The 19,163-nt window shown below is 33.0% G+C and overlaps 3 protein-coding genes across 3 annotated transcripts; 2 read left to right on the forward strand and 1 right to left on the reverse strand.

The window, feature by feature from the left end:
- The first annotated feature begins 3,461 nt into the window (after positions 1–3,461).
- LOC133703786 (PAP-specific phosphatase HAL2-like) lies at positions 3,462–6,655 on the forward strand. The gene is made up of 3 exons (XM_062128464.1): positions 3,462–4,150; positions 5,236–5,923; positions 6,083–6,655. The coding sequence occupies exons 1-3, from the start codon at positions 3,745–3,747 to the stop codon at positions 6,384–6,386; spliced, it is 1,398 nt and encodes a 465-aa protein (XP_061984448.1). The 5' UTR covers positions 3,462–3,744; the 3' UTR covers positions 6,387–6,655.
- A 3,365-nt stretch (positions 6,656–10,020) lies between these two features.
- Positions 10,021–10,861, forward strand: LOC133703320 (uncharacterized). Its single transcript, XM_062127788.1, has one exon. It carries the CDS (start codon positions 10,083–10,085, stop codon positions 10,515–10,517), a length of 435 nt encoding a protein of 144 aa, XP_061983772.1. The 5' UTR covers positions 10,021–10,082; the 3' UTR covers positions 10,518–10,861.
- Positions 10,862–12,399: 1,538 nt separating this feature from the next.
- LOC133702545 (secretory carrier-associated membrane protein 3) lies at positions 12,400–17,341 on the reverse strand. The gene is made up of 13 exons (XM_062126850.1): positions 17,044–17,341; positions 16,478–16,543; positions 16,254–16,358; positions 16,088–16,150; positions 15,630–15,663; positions 15,192–15,314; positions 14,231–14,293; positions 14,033–14,126; positions 13,507–13,552; positions 13,326–13,393; positions 13,139–13,187; positions 12,827–12,892; positions 12,400–12,710 (listed from the first exon to the last, which is right to left on the reverse strand). Exons 1-13 carry the CDS (start codon positions 17,098–17,100, stop codon positions 12,624–12,626), a joined length of 921 nt encoding a protein of 306 aa, XP_061982834.1. The 5' UTR covers positions 17,101–17,341; the 3' UTR covers positions 12,400–12,623.
- Between the last annotated feature and the right edge of the window lie 1,822 nt (positions 17,342–19,163).

The following is a 19,163-nucleotide window of genomic DNA, read 5'->3' on the forward strand; positions in this document are numbered from 1 at the left end:
ATAAGAGAGAGATATTATCATTTAGATGAATACAAGAAGTAGAAGCATTTTGAGAACATGCCCACAAGCATTTCCAAGATTGTTTTTGTATGACCCTATGCGTTACGTTTCTGTTTGCATATAATAATTAATGTGTGGATGAGCTCAGTATAACGTCTTGATGAACTCATATGTATAAAGGTGTTGATGACCTAGATGTTGTAGACACAAGCAATTTATATTAAATTTCTGTATTTAAAACTGATTATTATCTTGATAGAGGAATATTAATACAGATAAAAAATATATAAATTCATTTTAAAATTTTATCTTAAATATATTTATTTTATATTTTTATATATGTACATCTTTATAAAAAAAAATTCACACGTGAAGAACATTAACTATGTCTTAGGTATACAAGATATATTTACTCACTGGTCAGGTTTTAGATTTGTTTTCTAGAGATTATCAGTTTGAGTCTCACAAACCTCAGAGCCACTGGAGACTTACATGATCGTTAATTTCAGGGTTCATAGGATTAATCGAGGTACACTCAAGCTAACCCGAACACTTACATTAATTTAAAAAAAAAAAGAAGATATGTTTACTCTTTCAAAACAATCATTAAAGAAAAACAGATAGGATATTCAGAGCTCTCCAAATAATACATTATTTTATAGCATCAATACATTACCAAAGAGGGACTCTAGAGATTGAAATCTAGGATATTTCATCAATAATGGCCACAAAAGTGTTTTTTTTTTTTTTGTTTTTATCAAATCATCACCATAGCTCGATGCTGCCTTGTGATTGTTGCTTGCCACCTGAGTTCTCCATGCTGCCTAGTGATTGTTGCTTGCCGACGGAGTGTTCTTCAAAGAGAGCAACAAAAAAAGTTAGATAAGCTCAACTTAATTAATTGAATCCACTCAACATATGTAGTTAAGTGACACCCATCATTTGTTGGCGTGGGTTGATGATAAGTTAGATTTAGTAATTTTTCCCCAATAAGCCATCACTCATAATTGATTATGATTGCGGCAATAATTTAAAATATTTTTAAATATTTTAAAAGTTAATATCGTGACTTTTTTCCATGTGTTATTTTTTAGAAAAAAAAATTATAATTTGTAACTTTTTTAAAAACCACAACTTTTGTAAAAAAAGAGGGGAAGAACACAAAGCTTTATTTATTTTATTTATTATTTTTTGTTTATTTAGTTTGTAAATACAAAGCTTATGGCCATGAACTCCACTAGACTACGAATTTTCCTTCTCATATTACGTAAGGATGACCACAAACCAATTCCTCGAGCTTGAGATCATTTTCCGTCAGCCTATAAAGTTTTTTTTAAAAAAAAAATATTAAACTAATATAAAAAATATTATTATTGTCTCATCAAATTAAAAAATAAATAAGAACAATAATACTAACATAAAAGCTAAACTTCCTTTTAAAACCAATAATAATAATAATATAATGTAAAAACAATTTTAAACTCACTTCATTGATTACCCAAGTCAATTTTTAAGTTAACTAACAATGTAATGATGATTTTGATTTTTATATCTACAAAATTTAAAATTAACTATTAGGAGCATTAGGGTATTTTTATGAGTTATATTAGTCATTATTAAATTAATTATGAATAAATAAATCTTTTTAAATTTTTAAAAAATGGTGAAATAATCAAAATATATTCAAATGCAAAAAAATTTAAAATGATATCAAGAGGTAGTTTGGTATTTTTACAATGGATTTTTTGTTATTATCATATAAGATGAGGGGTAGTTTTCTATTTGATCAAATATAAAAACAATAAAGAATCAAAAGCATAGTGAAACGACCGAAATGCATTTAAAAGAAAAAATATATATATAACTGGTGTAATGGAATTTTTTTATCTTTTCACAATGATTTTATTCTTTTATTATTACCATTTCAACTCAGAAAATTTGGTATTTAACTAAACATAAAAAAACAAAAAACAAAAAAAAAAGAATAGGTATGTGTGGGGTACACACACTTGCGCATGGGATGTGTCCGCGTACTGATGGAGCACCTTCTAGTGGCCAAGAATATCATTTCATCGTGTCATTGGAAGAGTCGTTGCGTTCTCTCCTTTGTCACCCGTGGATATTTTTTTTCTTTTTTTTTCTCATCCCCTAAAAATTATAATTTAGCCCTTTTTTGTTGTTGTTATTTAAACCCTAGTCCTTTTTTATTTCTAATTTTTCTTTCTTGGTCCTTTTGGAAAATATTTATTGATTTTCAATTTCATCTTTCAATCCAAATTTATGGTTTTTTTTAAATTGGTTCTCATTGTTTTTATTTCTAATTTTTTTTCTTAGTTATTTTGTAAAGGTTTTGTTTGTTTTCAATGTGCGTGCTTACGTATCAACTGAAAATTAAATTTCATTTATTGAAAAAAAAAGATGTACCAACATAAAACATAATGGTTGTTTGTAGTTTTGAATTACAGTTCACGTTTATGTGGACAGAATGAGAAGACAGTACATACGATACACATATTTTTTTTAAGGCAATTGATAATAGTAATATAAAATTTTCAAAATCATCAAAATGTAGTTATATGATAGAAATTGAACCACATCTAATATAATGACAATAACATTAATTTTAATTTACTGAATTTATGGTAAATTTAGCAAGTTGTTTTTAATTACAAGTAAATACTATTTGGTTGATGTTAGATATCCTAATGAGTATGTGTATTTAGGTCCATATAAATATCAGAGGTGTCACTTACAAGATTTTAGACGTCGTAGACAAACCAAGAAGTCGGGATGAAATATTTAATCATGCACACTCAATACTATATAATGTGAAAAAAAAAATTCTTTTTAATATGAAAATAGAGGTTGAGAATTTTATAAAATATGTATGTTTATCTATACAAAACGCAAGTTCAGATTGTAGTTGCATCATAGACGCTATATAATTACATTAAAAGGATATCACATGAAGATGTGGCATTTGCATAATTTGATAGCAATCTTAATTTTATTTTTGATGATTTTTTACCTGATATTGTTGCACGCTTAGAAAATCATGGATCCCACAGAGCTTCTCGAATGAATTTTGTACACGATGGAATTGCAAATAATTTAATGAGACAATAAAAGAACAATCTTTTCATAAAGAATTATTCATTTTATGATGCAATAATAATTAAATCCTTTTATTTTAATTAAAAAACCAACAATATTAATAAATGTTCTTTTTAGTTATTTTATTATCAAACCTCAATATGAAAAGACATTTTTAACCAAACATATTAAACTATTTTTTTGTTCAACTTTAATTTAAACTACAGTTTTAATTAAATATTTATTTTATAAAACCAAGCTAAATAAAAAATGATTTTTAAGAAACAATTTTTTCAAACAACAACCACACAAACTAATATAAAGCCAAACACATCCTTATCATCAAAGTATAAAATACCCACCAATACCAAATAATGGGAGACCTCTTCATCATTGCCTCAAATACTCTCCGAAATCTTTAGTTCTGTACCAGAGATGAGAGAGAGATCTGGGAAGCTAAGCCAACTGCTTGACTGACTGCTTGGGTCAATTTTATCAGCTTGTCACCTTCTCTTAGCCAACCTCCTCTTTTTTTATATCATGCTGCACAGAGCATTTATCATCGTAATCATATCCCACAAAGCCACAGAGACTGGGAGACAGTGAGAGAGAGAGAGTGGTATCAGAGTCATCAAACCCATTAAAACTGATATGCCTTTAAATTGCTCAAGCTTGGCTACCAAAGTCCCACATACCTTGGGAGGACTAAAAACTACTGATACTGCAACAACAATACATGTAGGAGGAGGAGGTTTTTTTAACTTGTTTAATAAAACCCATCAAAACAATTCTCTGTACATTGCTTCCCTTTCTTTAAACAAGAGCAACAGCAGCCAAAGATACTGTCTTTCTTCTTCTTCTTCTTTTGTAATGGAGGACACTAAAGACGTGGGCTTTTCTACTCTAGAACCTGGAAAGTATTCAAAAGAATTGGATATTGCTGTAAGGGCTGTGCAGATGGCTTGTTTTCTTTGTCAGAAAGTGCAGGAAAGTTTGATTTCTAAAACTACTAGTCAGGTACAAGCAAAGGATGACAATTCTCCAGTTACTATTGCAGGTATATACTAATTTAGTATCATGGCTGTTTGTTCATCGTTTTGTTTTGTGAGATGGGTTCTTGTTTTTTTTTTATTATTATTATTTTCTTTTGGTCTGGAATTAGTATTGGCTGGTGAATTTTGCTTCTTCACAGCAGATTCCAGAATCCTGAATTTGAGTTTAGAATTGGACTCCGTGATTCAATTTGTTCATATATAATGTGCAATTAGTTTATGATTAATCTATTTCTTAACATATTGTGGTGATAATAGAGCTACAATCATGATGTGAAAGAGACATTTGTTGCTGATAGTGAAGTGACATAAGCATATAGCTATTCCTTACTGTCTTATTGTTAATTTTGGGTGGGAAGGAGAACTGTAGAATGTCACCAAATATGGTGGGGGAAGCAATAAGAATAGTTCAAGTTGGTGCTAATGAGTGACTTCAACGTGGGCTGATTTGCTGCCTGCCACATGGAACTTGGAAATGTGGGCTTCCCCTGAATTTGCCAATCAGTTGATCAGGTCTCAATTTTTCTTGCTTTATGTACCCAAAAAGTTGCAAATCTTCTGCCAATAAGCTGCATCTTCCATCCATCCAAGATTTCTTTTAATACCTTCCAGAGATAAATGAAAGCATTTTACTGTTTTCCCTGCAAAACAGGCAGTCTATCTTGGTGCAAAAACAATGAAAGCTTGATTTTGCTTTGCAAACAATTCAAAGAGGCAACATTGAAACCCTCGGCTTGTTGTTTATCCCAGAATGTTTCTGTTTCCTCTGCAAAAGGCTAGTAACCACTCGGTGTCATGTTTGAAAAGAAAATTACTGTTCAACCAGGCTCCGATTAAAATACCATATATCTTCAGAATCTTTTTTCCCACCTAAGAACCCTGGCTTGTAGGTAGAAAATCTTTGTAGCTTGTTGTAGTTATCTACAATACAAGCAAGCATATGTACATGTAAATATGCACTTTTACTGTGGCTTCCCAGTCACTCTTTGACACATACAAGTCATGTCGATTTTCTTTATTCTGATATAGCTGATACTGAACAGCAGTTTGATCTAATTGTCTGCTTCTTTTGGTTTTGTCATGTGAATAGATTGGAGCGTCCAAGCTACTGTCAGCTGGATACTGTCTGAGACCTTAGGGAGTAGGAATGTGGCGATTATTGCCGAGGAAGATGTTCAGACTCTCTCAAAAGCTGATTCAGCTGGCCTATTAGAAGCTGTAGTTCAGACTGTGAATGATTGTCTAGCTGAAGCACCTCGTTTTGGTCTTAAAGCTCCAGGAACATCCCTTGGCTGTTCAGAGGTTCTTGAAGCAATCAGTCGTTGCGACTCAACAGGGGGCCCTAATGGAAGGTTTTGGGCACTTGACCCTGTTGATGGTACATTGGGATTTGTTCGTGGAGATCAATATGCTGTTGCTTTAGCTTTGATAGAGGATGGCGAAGTTGTTCTTGGAGTTCTCGGTTGCCCCAACTACCCAATGAGGAAAGAATGGCTCAGTTATCACCATCGCTATCATAGAATTATTTCTAAGTTGACCCCACCAACATCAGAATCTTGGGATAAAGGCTGTGTGATTTATACAAGAAGAGGCAGTGGTGAAGCCTGGATGCAACCTCTAATACAAGGACATAAGAAGCTAGTGTGGCCAAACTCTGCAACGCCAGTCAAAGTATCCACCATTGAAAATCCAGCACTGGCAACCTTCTGTGAACCAGTTGAGAAGGCAAATTCAAGCCACTCCTTCACAGCAGGACTAGCTCACAGCGTTGGGCTTAGGTGCATATGCTTTTCATTCCTCCTTTCCTTTAAATTTTTCTGTTGCCATCCATGAAAATGATAGCAAAGTTCAGCTTTGACTTTTAAATTTCCTCAATTCTTCAATGAATATTGAGATTTAATCTACATGTGAGTTCATGCATCATTTTCTTAATGCAGGAAACAACCATTGCGAGTGTACAGTATGGTGAAATATGCCGCGATAGCTCGTGGAGATGCTGAGATTTTCATGAAGTTCGCCAGGGCTGGCTACAAGGAGAAGATTTGGGATCATGCAGCCGGTGTTATTATCATTCAAGAGGCCGGTGGTGTGGTTACTGATGCTGGAGGACGTCCACTGGACTTCTCAAAAGGTATGTACTTGGAAGGTCTTGATCGGGGAATAATTGCTTGTGCTGGAGCCAAATTACATGAAAAGATTATTAGGGCTGTGGATGCTAGCTGGAACTCCTCTAGTTTGTAAGGCTTTGTTGCATATGATATAAATACATGCAAATAAGGTTACTAGACAGGATGGGGAAATGATTGGTTTATTAACATTCCTATTCTTGTTATATAAAGGGTCATAGAGACCAGCTAGCATCTGTAACGCCCTTGTGAGGTTCTGTTCTGTATGCAGACTGTAGGGTAAAAAACAAAAACCTCCATTGTAAAGAATGCTTTCAAATCTATGCTCCCGTCAGCAATTTGCAAGAATATAAATAAATGATGGTGTTCAAGTTCTCTTCGAAACATTAACTTGAAAATTTCCTGACTTCTCACAGTTCGAGCTAACATGATAAAATATACAGTGAGCTCCCATGTGACTTGCAACTGGATACAAATTGCATGGATGATTAAGGGCAACCACATCTATTAGCTTTTCACAACGTTAGGAGACCAAAAGCCTCCCAGGCCCAGGGGCAGATAGCCATCCCATTTTGAATTGTGGCTCTGGGTTGCTTATGCAGATATAACTGGAAAGTGAGCCAAAGCCCAGATGGTTAGCTTTCAAAGACAATTCACTATAATATAATTCAAGAGTGAACCTAAAAAGAAAAAAGGCCCTGAAATCCTAGACATGCATGAGGTTGTAGCTGGTTTCAGCCGATTTTGAGATCTTACAAGATTAAAAGTCCAATACCATCTCTCTGTTATCTGTCACCCCTCAAACCAACTTGGTTACTTGCTCTGTGTTGTTGCCACTCCTCTCTTTGTCCTGCCCATGTAGGATGGCAAACACGTTGACATGGGTCTACTGCTTGAACATTTGAGGTCAGAAATCACAGGAGATCTTAAAAAATAGTGGAATTCACATAGGTAATGGATTTTTCAGCAACACAGGCGTTATACTTCTTCTGTTTGGATATCAATCCTAGATGATGATATAATTAATTACAAATACATTTATTTTGTGAGCCAAACCTGCAGAAGTAGGCTTTATACTGTTACACGATGACTAATAGCTGATTTTAATAGGCATTCAAGTCCAAGCAATTCTTGATCCCGCAGTCTGGCCTGAAGGTCCTGTAAAAGCACACCATTGGGTGTTGGTCCACCAAAATGGAAAACTACTCAGGCTTTTGAATCCTCGGATATTTTATTATTATTATTATCACAGCATAATATCATTTGAATTTTTTTTTTAGTAAAATAGTATTATTTTTATTTTATCAATATTTAACTAAATATTATTATTTTTAAACATTACTACTGCTAGCCGGTTGATTACCCTTATAAAAATAGACTTTAATTAAAATTTTAAAAAATTATTATTTATAAAGTAGTTTTTACGGGTAATTTTGAGCAATCAGGTGTGAGTCTGTTATAACTAAATGAGTATCTATTTACATACAGATTATATGAATGATCTAACATATGCATTTATGGACCAATAAAACAGATCTAGGTCTGGGAAGAGTTCTAGTTACTCGCATATCAGAATAATAACTCAAAAAAATCATCACTTTTTATTCAACTATTGGATCGCGTTGAAGTTTTTAAAAAGGTTTCTGAAGGTTTTTTTTTTTTAAAAAAATAGTTATGAAATTGCTACTTTGATCTTTAGATTTTCAGATTTCAAAAATCTCGGGGCTCTATTTTTGATAATTTTAATAATTTTATAATTTTTCTTACGAATTAATCCACTAGTTTAACAAACAGATGTACTGATTAATCTTGAATTTAAATAGATTTTGTTATTATAAACCAAGATATGAATTAAAATTATATCGCAGTTTTTAACCACCACGTTCAAAATTATGTTATTTTACCACCAATAAAAATTGGTCTGTGTTATTTTGTCATTCGTGTGCATTTTACATGCTAATTGACAAATTTATCCCTGATGTAGCTAGTCTGATACCTGGCACTAAAATGAAACCGACGTCACTATTTTACCAAAAAAAGAAAAAAAAGAAGTCTAAAACAGGCCTTAAAGAAAGCATGATCCTATTAAATTCGGATCCTAATATTGACTTTCAGTCCATTCTGTATCATCTTACAATCAATCTTGTGGGGCAGGACCATTAGTGGCTCTGAGCTGGCTAGATAGAAACGAAACCAGTTCTGTACATTTCTTCAATTTTCGGTGCTTGCATTCCTGTAATATTGGCAGGAAAAAGGAACAATTGGGTACTGGTTTTGACAAATTAGGGATCGTTATTTTCCTCCAGAAAAGGCCTATGTTACTCTTCCTTGAATTGTCCAGTATCCCACCATGGAAATTGTCCTAGCAAAAGGGCTTAAAAAAGAAGAAGAAGAAGCTATCGACGTCATGAAAATGGAAGTTAGGTGATTTCACCATATATGAACCATGACACAGCTTGGGAAGTGCTATAGTTTTGGCATGCAATACCTGCACAAAATTGCAAATATCATAATATCATAATCTTGAAAAATAGTTTAACTGAACAGATCTTGAATTTGTTATCTAATAATTATAATAATTATAAGTTTGAATCTTTTAAAAATTTAAATGAAAACATGTAAAATTAAGCAAAGCACGCATAAACTAACAAGAAATATCAATATATGCAAATCTGCAGTAGGGGGCTGGCGGTGATAAGATGGGCCAGGAGATCCTCAAGCCCGCTGATTTTTTCCACCAAGTATAATTAATAAGGCTACTGATAAAATCAACTGCAGCAATCAAGCCAGAAGTCAATGGTGTCTTAATTGCCAAGAACAGCCCCAGCCAAGATCTAAGGCAAAATAAGTTTTGACTATGGGAAGTTTCTAGTGGAGGATGGTACGGTTGGTTCTTGGTTCAAAATTGATGTAAATGTAGTTAGGTTTCATGTGCAGAGAAATTGAAGGATGTGATTCAAGTACTAACAGGCATGTCTGTATGGATTTGATCAAGACGTCAAAGCTAGATCAGTGGTCGGCCCTCCCTTTAAATGCTCCAGCTTCTCTTGTCTCGCTACTTGCTTGACGCATACCCTAGTTAATGGACACAGTATTACATGGGTCCTCAGGTTATGTATCTTAATCTTCCGCCTTGGCAGTACATAAAAAATCAAACTGTTCTTCAAAAAGTAGACGCATTTCTTGGACTCGTTTCCCGAATTCCAGAAAAAAAAGAGCTAAAACTTTGAATATCTAATGCAGCCTTCAATTTGATGCCTGAACAATATCATACACACAGGATCCAGCGTGATACAATGAAAGACCAGGTGCACATCATTTGACTTTATCCATTATCTGGACTCGTGCACCGAATTGGAGTGTGTATGGATAATGCATGCGATCTATGATTGCGATCTTTACGTGTGAGCTTCGTCTTTTTTTTCAATGAATTTGCAGATTGGAAGTTCACCACATTCATTCCATTTAATAGTGTTGTCGCTATCAAAATTATAGCTATTAAGAGTGGTGTTGTAGCTATGAATTCTGGTGTTTTTTTTAAATATAATTATTCTAATATATTATATAAAGAAAATACTTTAATATATTTTTAAATAAAAAATAATTTTAAAAAATTAACATTATATATCACAAGCATTGAGAGATGACAAATGCAAGTGCCATAATTGCAGCCGACCTACTCGACTCATGGAGGCCCTCCCCTTCTCAACTACCCTCCACCCCTAATAAATGCATGCTTTACCTTTAAATATTCCTTCGCGCTCTGTTCTCACCTTATCACACTCTCAAAAAACAACCTGTCATTTGCAAAATGAAAACCTTAACAATCTTCTTTCTTTTGGCTCTTTTGCTTGTTTCATGTTCACTATCCACAGAAACCCGACCCGACCCAAAAACGTCCACAAAAGGAAAACCCATCAACCAGAACAACAAAGCTAGCGGGAATGACGGTGGGGTCTTTGGATCCGGATCCGGGTTCGGTATACCCGGGTTTGATTATGGTTGGGGTAACGTTGGCGGTGGGTATGGAGGCGGGTTTGGTGGTCCAAAGGGAGGGAGCTCTAAAGGTGGCGTTATAAAGCCCAGCGTGGTGTGCAAAGAGAAAGGACCGTGTTATAAGAAGAAGCTGACATGTCCTGCCAAGTGTTTCACCTCCTATAGCCGGTCAGGGAAGGGTTATGGAGGAGGAGGAGGAGGTGGTGGGTGCACCATAGACTGTAAGAAGAAGTGTGTTGCTTATTGCTAAGAGGAAGCTGAAGAAGAAACGGATTATGGCATGGCAGCCAGTAGCTAGTAATATTTCTATTATTATTAGTGATCAAGTATGTAACCATGGCGTGTTATGTTGAATATACTTATATTAAATAACATGGAGTGAATATATATATGGGTTTATGAGACGTAAGATTTTGCTTGATCCTCCCTTTCTTTGGATGGATTTAGTCCATGAGCGCTGGTGGTGTCTTCTGTATCAGTTTAAATGGAAGGCATGGATTTCTGCACGACTTCCAAAATTAGCAAAGATTTTGGTGGTGTCTTGAGTATCTGTAATGGGGTCTGTTTATTTAATGAAACGCATAAGTTTCTGCACGACTTTCTAGGTATGGTGATGGCATACCGCGTGAGACTTCTACATGGTAGAGATATGAGCTCTTCATTGCGTTCCATCTGCCATTCTGGCTCTGAGAAGATTTTAAATAGAGAGAGAAGTGGTAGCAGATGTTGGTTGTTTGCAGAGGCCACTCCTCTCGTCGAATCTTTGCTTTATTTTTCTGTAAACTAGGCTGTGGGTTAATTTCTTACCGATGTAAAAAAATTGATGAACTAGGTTCTTAAAATTGAGTTGACTTATAAAACTATGTATCTAAATTATGTGTCTAGTTAAAAACTTAAAACTAGTAAAATTAAATTTTACAATTTTATTAAATTTATGATATGAAAGGTTTAAATTTAATCTTAAAATATTTACTAGCTAGTTTTGTAAAATTTAGTATATTTTTTAAATTATATATTAGAGATTTAGTATATTTTTTAAATTATATATTGAATAAAATTAAAATTTTATAAGAAAATATTAGATACAGCATAATAATTTAGAGGGTCAAATTTAGTAAATTAATACCGTTAAATATATCAAATAATATCTTTGTGTATTGTTTGTGATATATCTAGAGTTACTGAAAGAATTTTAAAGGTTTATTTTATTATTAAATTTATATTAGTTAATTACTAATTTAAATTTATTAGTTTGCAACTCAAAATAGTCTATCAAAACTTATTGTGTTGGGAACAACTAGGTTGTCACTCGGTTTATGTGTGCTTCCTATCTTTTAGTGATTTTTTTATATTAAAAAATTTTATTTTAAAATTTTTTATTTTTTCATATCATTAATTTATTAATTCATATTAACCATCTTTCTCATTATATATATATTACTTATTGATTATAATATTATTAATGTAATTTAATTTTCTAATTAGAATTATCAATATATAATTAATTAAAAAGATTATTTATAATTTTACAATTTAAATTTATATTATATTTTTATGATATGTTAAAAAATATTTTTGACTCGTTGTGGCAAGGCAATACTTTAAAAGAATTATATATATATATATATATATATATATATATTGTAAATGAGAGGCCGTACGCATTATAAAAGTCAAAATACCATGAAGTGATGATGGAATGTATTTAATTTAATTAAAAAGTAAAATCTCTTAGAAAAACAACCTTCAACAAAGGATGAAAATAAAAAATTAAATTCACCCTTTACTTTCAAAACAATAAAAAAGTTTATAATTAACAAAATATCAGTTGATAAAACCAAAAAACAAATGAGTTTTTAAAAAATCAAGTACATCCAGATAAATTTAATCCCAGCAAATTTAATAAATTTATGAAGTTATGAATTTGATAAATGTCTTTCCCAAGGACTCCCCTTGCATTTTAAACATAGAGGGTAACGTGGCAAGCAAACAATCAAAGCCTCGCCGGTTGTTTTCTAAGACATTTTTTGGGTTCTAAAGCCCCGTGAAATGTTGAATGAAGTTGAGCTCTCTGCAAACACCAACTGGATAATCCCATCCATGTTTCAACGATTGAAAGGAAAAAAAGCCAATTCTACAAAAAAATAATTAACTGTAATCTCAGCAAAACATTTACAAGGATATAGCACCCAGAAGTAAATGTAACATAAAAAGAACTGGTCCAACTAAGCCAGGCTCAAGCAGAGCTGTGTTTCTCCCAAATTTACGTGGTATCCCAATTTCATGCAGCTAATGGAATTTACAACCTAAATCCACACAAGGTCCGCCATGATGCTTTCTTCCTAGAGCCATGGAATCAAATTGCTGCCCTCAATGCTCCTCTTGCAGCTTCCCGCTTCATCTCGGCAGCTTTACCACTTCCACGGAAGTACATGCCTACTTGCTGCGCAGCAAGTGGGAACAATGGTGTGACGTATGCTTTTAAGAAAATTCTAAATGCTAATGGTGGATAGATGTTATTATAAACAACTCATCACAAGGAAAAACGTGGAAATGTACCTGAATAACCCAGATGCTCAGCAGTGATTCAAGACAGAAACAACCGAATCCGATGAAGTAGAAAATCTATAAGCAAAAGTAAAAAATTAACCATCCGGGCTACAGAAAGTAATGCCATGTTGTTTCTAGCAATAAAACCCACGTCACAGTGGATAACTAACAGAGCAAAGTAGAAGGAACAAAGCTAGGAAAAAGCAAAAGAAAAGGAAGGGGAGGTCTAACTTGTTCAAGCGCATAGTCATTCAAAAACAAGGATTCGGAAGAAATAGATAATCAGCAAGAAACATCACAAATTGATATCAGAGATCTTACCCCAGCTAAAGCATTTCCACCGACAACATCGACTGCAGCCAGGATACCACTGATTCAAAGTCCCACAACAAAAAACCATTAGCCACAAAACTTTAAAGGATTTTGCATTATAAAGAACGATGATTTTTTGAAATTCACAAGAATACTAGTGTGAAAACGGTAGTTAAAAATAATTGAAGAAACCTACGTGAGAGACTTTCCCTTGAAAACTATAGGTGGAGCAACAGCAGCAAAGATGCAGAAGCCAATGTGAAGCTGGGGAAAGAAGGACGGAACAAAAGGTTAGATATTCAATTTTCATTTTCATAGCAGATAAGCTGTACAAAATATAAAAGACAACCAAAAACACCAGCAAGATTAAAATTTACCGCATAAAACAAGAAAAACCATCCGAACCTCATAGCACTCTCAGTCCTGCATGAAGGGTTTAAATTGATTGAATAAAAGAGAGAACTTAATTCAACAGAACAGTATACTGCAATATTTCTACTTTTTGAAATAACTATACATGGTCATCCGTGTATGGAGGTAAATATCTAGATTAACAATACCCTTTGTTCACATTTTGTTTCAATCATCTAAACGTAAATCATTGGATCAGAATAATCTTGACAATGAAAGTACATCATAAACATACATTCACCAATAATCTGCTACTTTTCAATGGTCTCATATATATTTCAAGCTTCAAAACAACACCTTTTGACCTCCCTGACATAAACCAGCCTTGTCTTCAAAGGTTTTGAAAAACAGCTCATAAAGCACAGTAACTCAACTAAGCCTCGGTCCTGAACTAGCTGGTTTTTTTTTTTTTTTTTTTGAGGGTTTACTCTTCAGCTTAGTTCAGACTTAAGAATCACACAGAAGTAGAAAAAACACAAGGGAGGTAAATACCTAAATGCACGATAGAGTGGACGATACCACAGAACATAAGCTCCAGGAACTCCTGCTATGAAGTAGATAACAGAAAGAAACCAGATGTTTACCCCTGCAACAAATGATGTTTCAAGATGAAGAGATTTTAAAAAAAAAAATAGATAATGGAACACCTTGCAAACACAGGATAGATGAGGCACAAGTTTCCTAACTAACCTCCTCCTTTAATCCATAATGTTGTAACAGATATGACATTCCAGAAAAGACAAAAAGCCATTCCTGCACAAGATCACCACTTATACTGAGCCATTTCACAATGTAATTGTGCACAATTACATCAAAGTTATTATAATAACGAAAAATAATCACATTGGAACCAGTACTATATGCATACTTCAATCAATTAGATCGCCTTTTTGCTAATGAACTTTCCATCTTACACATGATATTAGTTGTAATCTAGGTCCGAAGCAGAAGTGTAGCATGGATATGACATGATGCAAATTTCCCTCGGCTATATGGTCTGTAAGGAAGGTAAATAAGCAAGTGTTTCTGTGCAAAGATGGCATCACAGAACAAGGGGAAGAACAGAACCCAATTTAGACCCAGGAACAGTGAGTGCTTTTAATTACAAGGCAGCATGGAAAATGATAGTCTTTCCTTGAGGTGTAGGCTGGGAGCTGGGAGGAGAATGGTAGGGAAGGAGGGGATGGGAAGAAAAAGATACACTTCATGCAGATGATCTCAGATTGTCACAGGGTCATAGCTTAAAAAACCTTGTGGATGCTTCACGTTTGAAAATTATCCCATTTGAAAAAAAATATTGAGCAGAAACACAATGAACACATGTAATTCTTGTACTAACAGCCACAGCAATACAATACACATAGATCTTCCTGGTTGGGATACTTAAGAGGGCCAAGGCGCATGCCCTGGACCCCATCCAATAAACTAGATAGCGGATACCTTAAAATAATTGGAGAAATATAACAAGAATTCCATATCTAAATATTTCAACAAGGATTTGTTAGCCAAGCTTCCAACCTTGACAAGGATTTGTTATTATAAAAAAATGGAAGGAACGTAGATTTTCAAACCCAGAAGTGTTCAAAAAAATGGACTTCTGAAGTAGACGCTGACAACATCAGTTCACAGATCCGGATGGAGGCTCACATACCTAGAAATGTTGTAAACGCAACATATTGAATTTTCTGTAGATGAACTGGTATTTCATTTGCAATATCATGATGGATAATTGGGAAAAATGGTGGCCAATTTTTCTCTTCCAGGACAATTCCAGCTGTGAATGGAAAGAGAGAACTAAAAATGTTAATTGCATGACAGAACTAGTGCACCAATCAACCATACAAGCAAAGAGAATCAGTCCAGTTGTTCAAAAAATACGTGCAACTAGGTATTCACAATGGAAAAAAGTAGTCTTGTAGACAAGCATCATCAGAAACAAGGAACAATTGGCGAGTGTTGCAAATAAAATACGCCTACTCATTTTAACACCAACCAAAGTACAAAGGACTTGGTTCATTTCCTTATTCATCTTTCAAAGAAAATATCCTATGCCAGATGATGTGAAAAGGCATGATCAAAAGCATATTACCTCTAGCAGCTGCATCTTCTCTCCTCTTCACCTCCTGTTTAGCACCAGAAGGCAGATTAATAAGATGAATACTTGAATAGAGCAAGGATATGAAGCGAGAAGAAAGTCACAAAAGAAAATCATCCATAATAAGTTTAAAAGGATGACAGAAATAATCAATATCCAACCTGCAAGATGTCCAAAAATTATGGTGGGATGTTATATAAATTAAAAAAAAAAAAAAAACACTGCTCTGCACTGAAGCTTTTATAGCAGTATAAAACAGGTTCTATTAATAAACCAAAACCAGAACATAAATACATTTTCAAAAGGCAATTTCACATCCTTTAAAGACCTTTGACAACACAAACCATAATTGTAAGGATTCGTAAATGTCTTCCTTCTAAACAACTTTGTTCAGCGCAAAAAAAATTAATTACAGTTCCACTTGAATATCTAACACTTCTATCAGAACATACCTGCTCCCGCCTTCTCAGTTCAGCCTCCTTAGCTTGAAGTTCCTTCTCTTTCTTCCTTAAGTCCTAGATTCATAACATACTATTAAGAAAAAATCAAGTATAACACTAATTATACAAATGAAAAAATGGACTCTGGTTTTCACCAGAAAGAGAATTTCGCCCATACCGCAGGTGCATCAATAGGAATGTCAACTGTATTGCCGTAATTGTAAAAGTCAGCAGGTTCAGGAGGAAGTGGTGAAAGCCTCGAGTTTGATGCAGGAGGAGCACTCTAGAAAATTACCAATATCATGAGCAAGAATTCCAGAATTCAATAAACAAAAGATTGGTACCAGAATCTACTGGTTCAAAATTGAAATATATGTCAATTTTTGCAAGAATTAGGCTTACTGCTGTGTTAAATGCACGCCCACCATACTTCGATTGCCCTGATGCTTTCGATCTCACAGCTGGGTCCTAATGATAAAAAAAAGGACCAGATTTAAATTATCAGGCTCTTGAAAAATTCAAAGCAAAAGGCCAGCCATCTAATTCCTGAAAATGATCCTGATCCACGTTAAGCACCAGCTTATCTCTCCCACCAGCATGGATTACTCACAGTTTTTTTTTAAAAAAAATATGATGTCTATTAATATTTAACAACCTTCAACCACTACATAATTTGATCAATAATTCAGATGCACAAGATCACTCAAGTCTTGATTAACGGTTATTACTGATAGGTGGAATAATTAACTAAGCAAAGTAATCAAAATTAAGCAATAATTAAATTTCCCTAACAAAAAGTTCAATCAATCACAGAACCATAAAAGTCAACCACAAAAAAGACCTCACTAAACCCTGTGATTCTGAGAATTCTCCCTTTAATCACTTCTAAAACCTACAAAACACTCATAAACACTTCCAAGAGAACACCAAATGGGACAAAGAACAAAGAAGACTGAAGAGAGGCTTACAGAGAAAGGGTTAACTTCTTCTTCATCAAAAGGGTTAGGATCGTACCGACCAGCCATCGCAGAAACCAAGGTGAAGAGAGACTCCGAAACCACCAAAAAAAATAATCAAACTTCGAACAGAGAAAGTGAAAGAGAGAAGGCGAGAAGGAGCTTAGGCTAAGGCTTGTTGGGTAGTCAAGGAAGCAAAATATTTCAAATAAAATAAATGAAATGTTAGGGTAGACAAGGACAACAAAGTCAAAAAAATCATACAGTTCTAGAGGGAGAGACTTGTCTCTGGTCAGCTTCTTATACATGTACGGTTGCTTTTTTTGTTCGTTGTAAGAAAATGGAATTTTGCAACGGGCAAATGAACCTCTTGTTTTCTGACATAACGATCTTTGTTTCTGCGGTTCGTTTTTAATTTATTTTTTAAAAAAATATTAGATTTATTTTTTAAAATGTTTTTTTAATCATTTTAATATATTAATATAAAAAAATTATTTTAATTCAATAATACTTGTAAAAATACTTTTCACCACGTTACTAAATAAAAGTATATATTTCTTTCTTTCTTTTTGAAAAAAATCAATTTAAAATTATTACAAACTTAAATTTATTTTTATCTTTTTATTTAAATTTGTGTTTACATTTGTTTGTTGGTCGGTTGTTTTGAAAAGAAAAAAATGAATTTGAATTTGAATTTATCAGCTACCTTTTGTTTTAATCTTTGTCTTGTTTTGGACATCACTCATGATGTTTTTCTTAATGGGATTTAACTTTTAGGAAATTTTTGGATTTTTGTTCAATGATAAGGAAGTTACATTTTTTTAATCTTTATAACTAATAAAATTCATAGCAATTTTTACTTTTTATGGTCTAATTTGAGATTTGAAATCTAGCAACTAGTAAATTTTTTTATTATTATTATTAATGTGAGTGTTCGAATCAGTTTACATACATTTCAATTAATTTCATAAATCTTGAAATTAACAACTATATAAATTTTCAATAACAATCATATTAGTAATTAAGTAAATTTTATTTTAAATTTATTTAATTTAGACATAATTCATGATGTCAGTATGCGCATTTATGACTCGAGCAAGCACAGGGGTTTTTTTTAGCAGATTATTTTAAGATCTCACAATAATTAATATTTATGAATAAAAAAATGTTTATTTGTGTGCCCGACATGCAGGTAATAATGACATAATATATGAGAGGGTGTTGGAAAATATAGTAGGAGTTATATTAAATAATTTTTTTAAAATAATTTAATATTATTATATTAAAATAATTTAAAAATATTAAAATAAATTTTTAAAAAATATTATTCGTTCGAAACAACTCCTGGAGATGGAGACGGGCATATAGCGTAGCATCAAGAAGGTGCGAAGAAGGATAGGAAGGAGTCAATATCTGTTTTCAAGAACCGAGTACAACTTTCCAAACCGTGTTTTTTGAAAAATAAATAAAATTAAAGGCTCTAAAATGAGGGTTGAATTCAAAGTTTGGAATGCAGTCTGTGTATCTTTCGTGAGCCTAATTTGAAGCTATAGCCATGTCGAGAGAGAATAAACCCCATGCTTTTCCATAGTTAATATAAAATCATTCGCCAAGCAAATTATTTTTTAAAAAAAAAATTGATATAGTTTCACTTGAAGAGGCCTCAAAAAATAATTTTTTAAAATGTTTGGATTGAAATTTTAATTTACACTTATGAGTGTTAGTGGACTCAAATCTTAATTTCTCAAATTAACTTAGAGTATCAAATTCAAATCCAAACACTAAATAAACAACTAGAAAAAAAAAATTCAACCCTCTTAAAAGTTCAAGCTTTATTTGCATTAGTATTTTATTGTGAATTAACATAATAAAATTATTTTAAAAAAAATATATATTTTACTTTGGTCCCTTAACTTATTTTTTTTAATTTGTTCTTTAACATTACATTTCTTTGAAATTGTTAGTGGTGATTTGTTTTCACGCCTGCATGTGGAGGATTTGTAGTATCAAGACAATATTCTGACGCTTGGTTGATGTTCAGTTTGGTAAAATAAAATTCAATTTTATTGATTAATAAGAATTAGAACTTCAATTACTGAATTCAAAACATAAACAAATATTTAGTCCATTTT

This window comes from Populus nigra, chromosome 9 (assembly GCF_951802175.1).
Source record: "Populus nigra chromosome 9, ddPopNigr1.1, whole genome shotgun sequence".
NCBI lineage: Eukaryota > Viridiplantae > Streptophyta > Magnoliopsida > Malpighiales > Salicaceae > Populus > Populus nigra.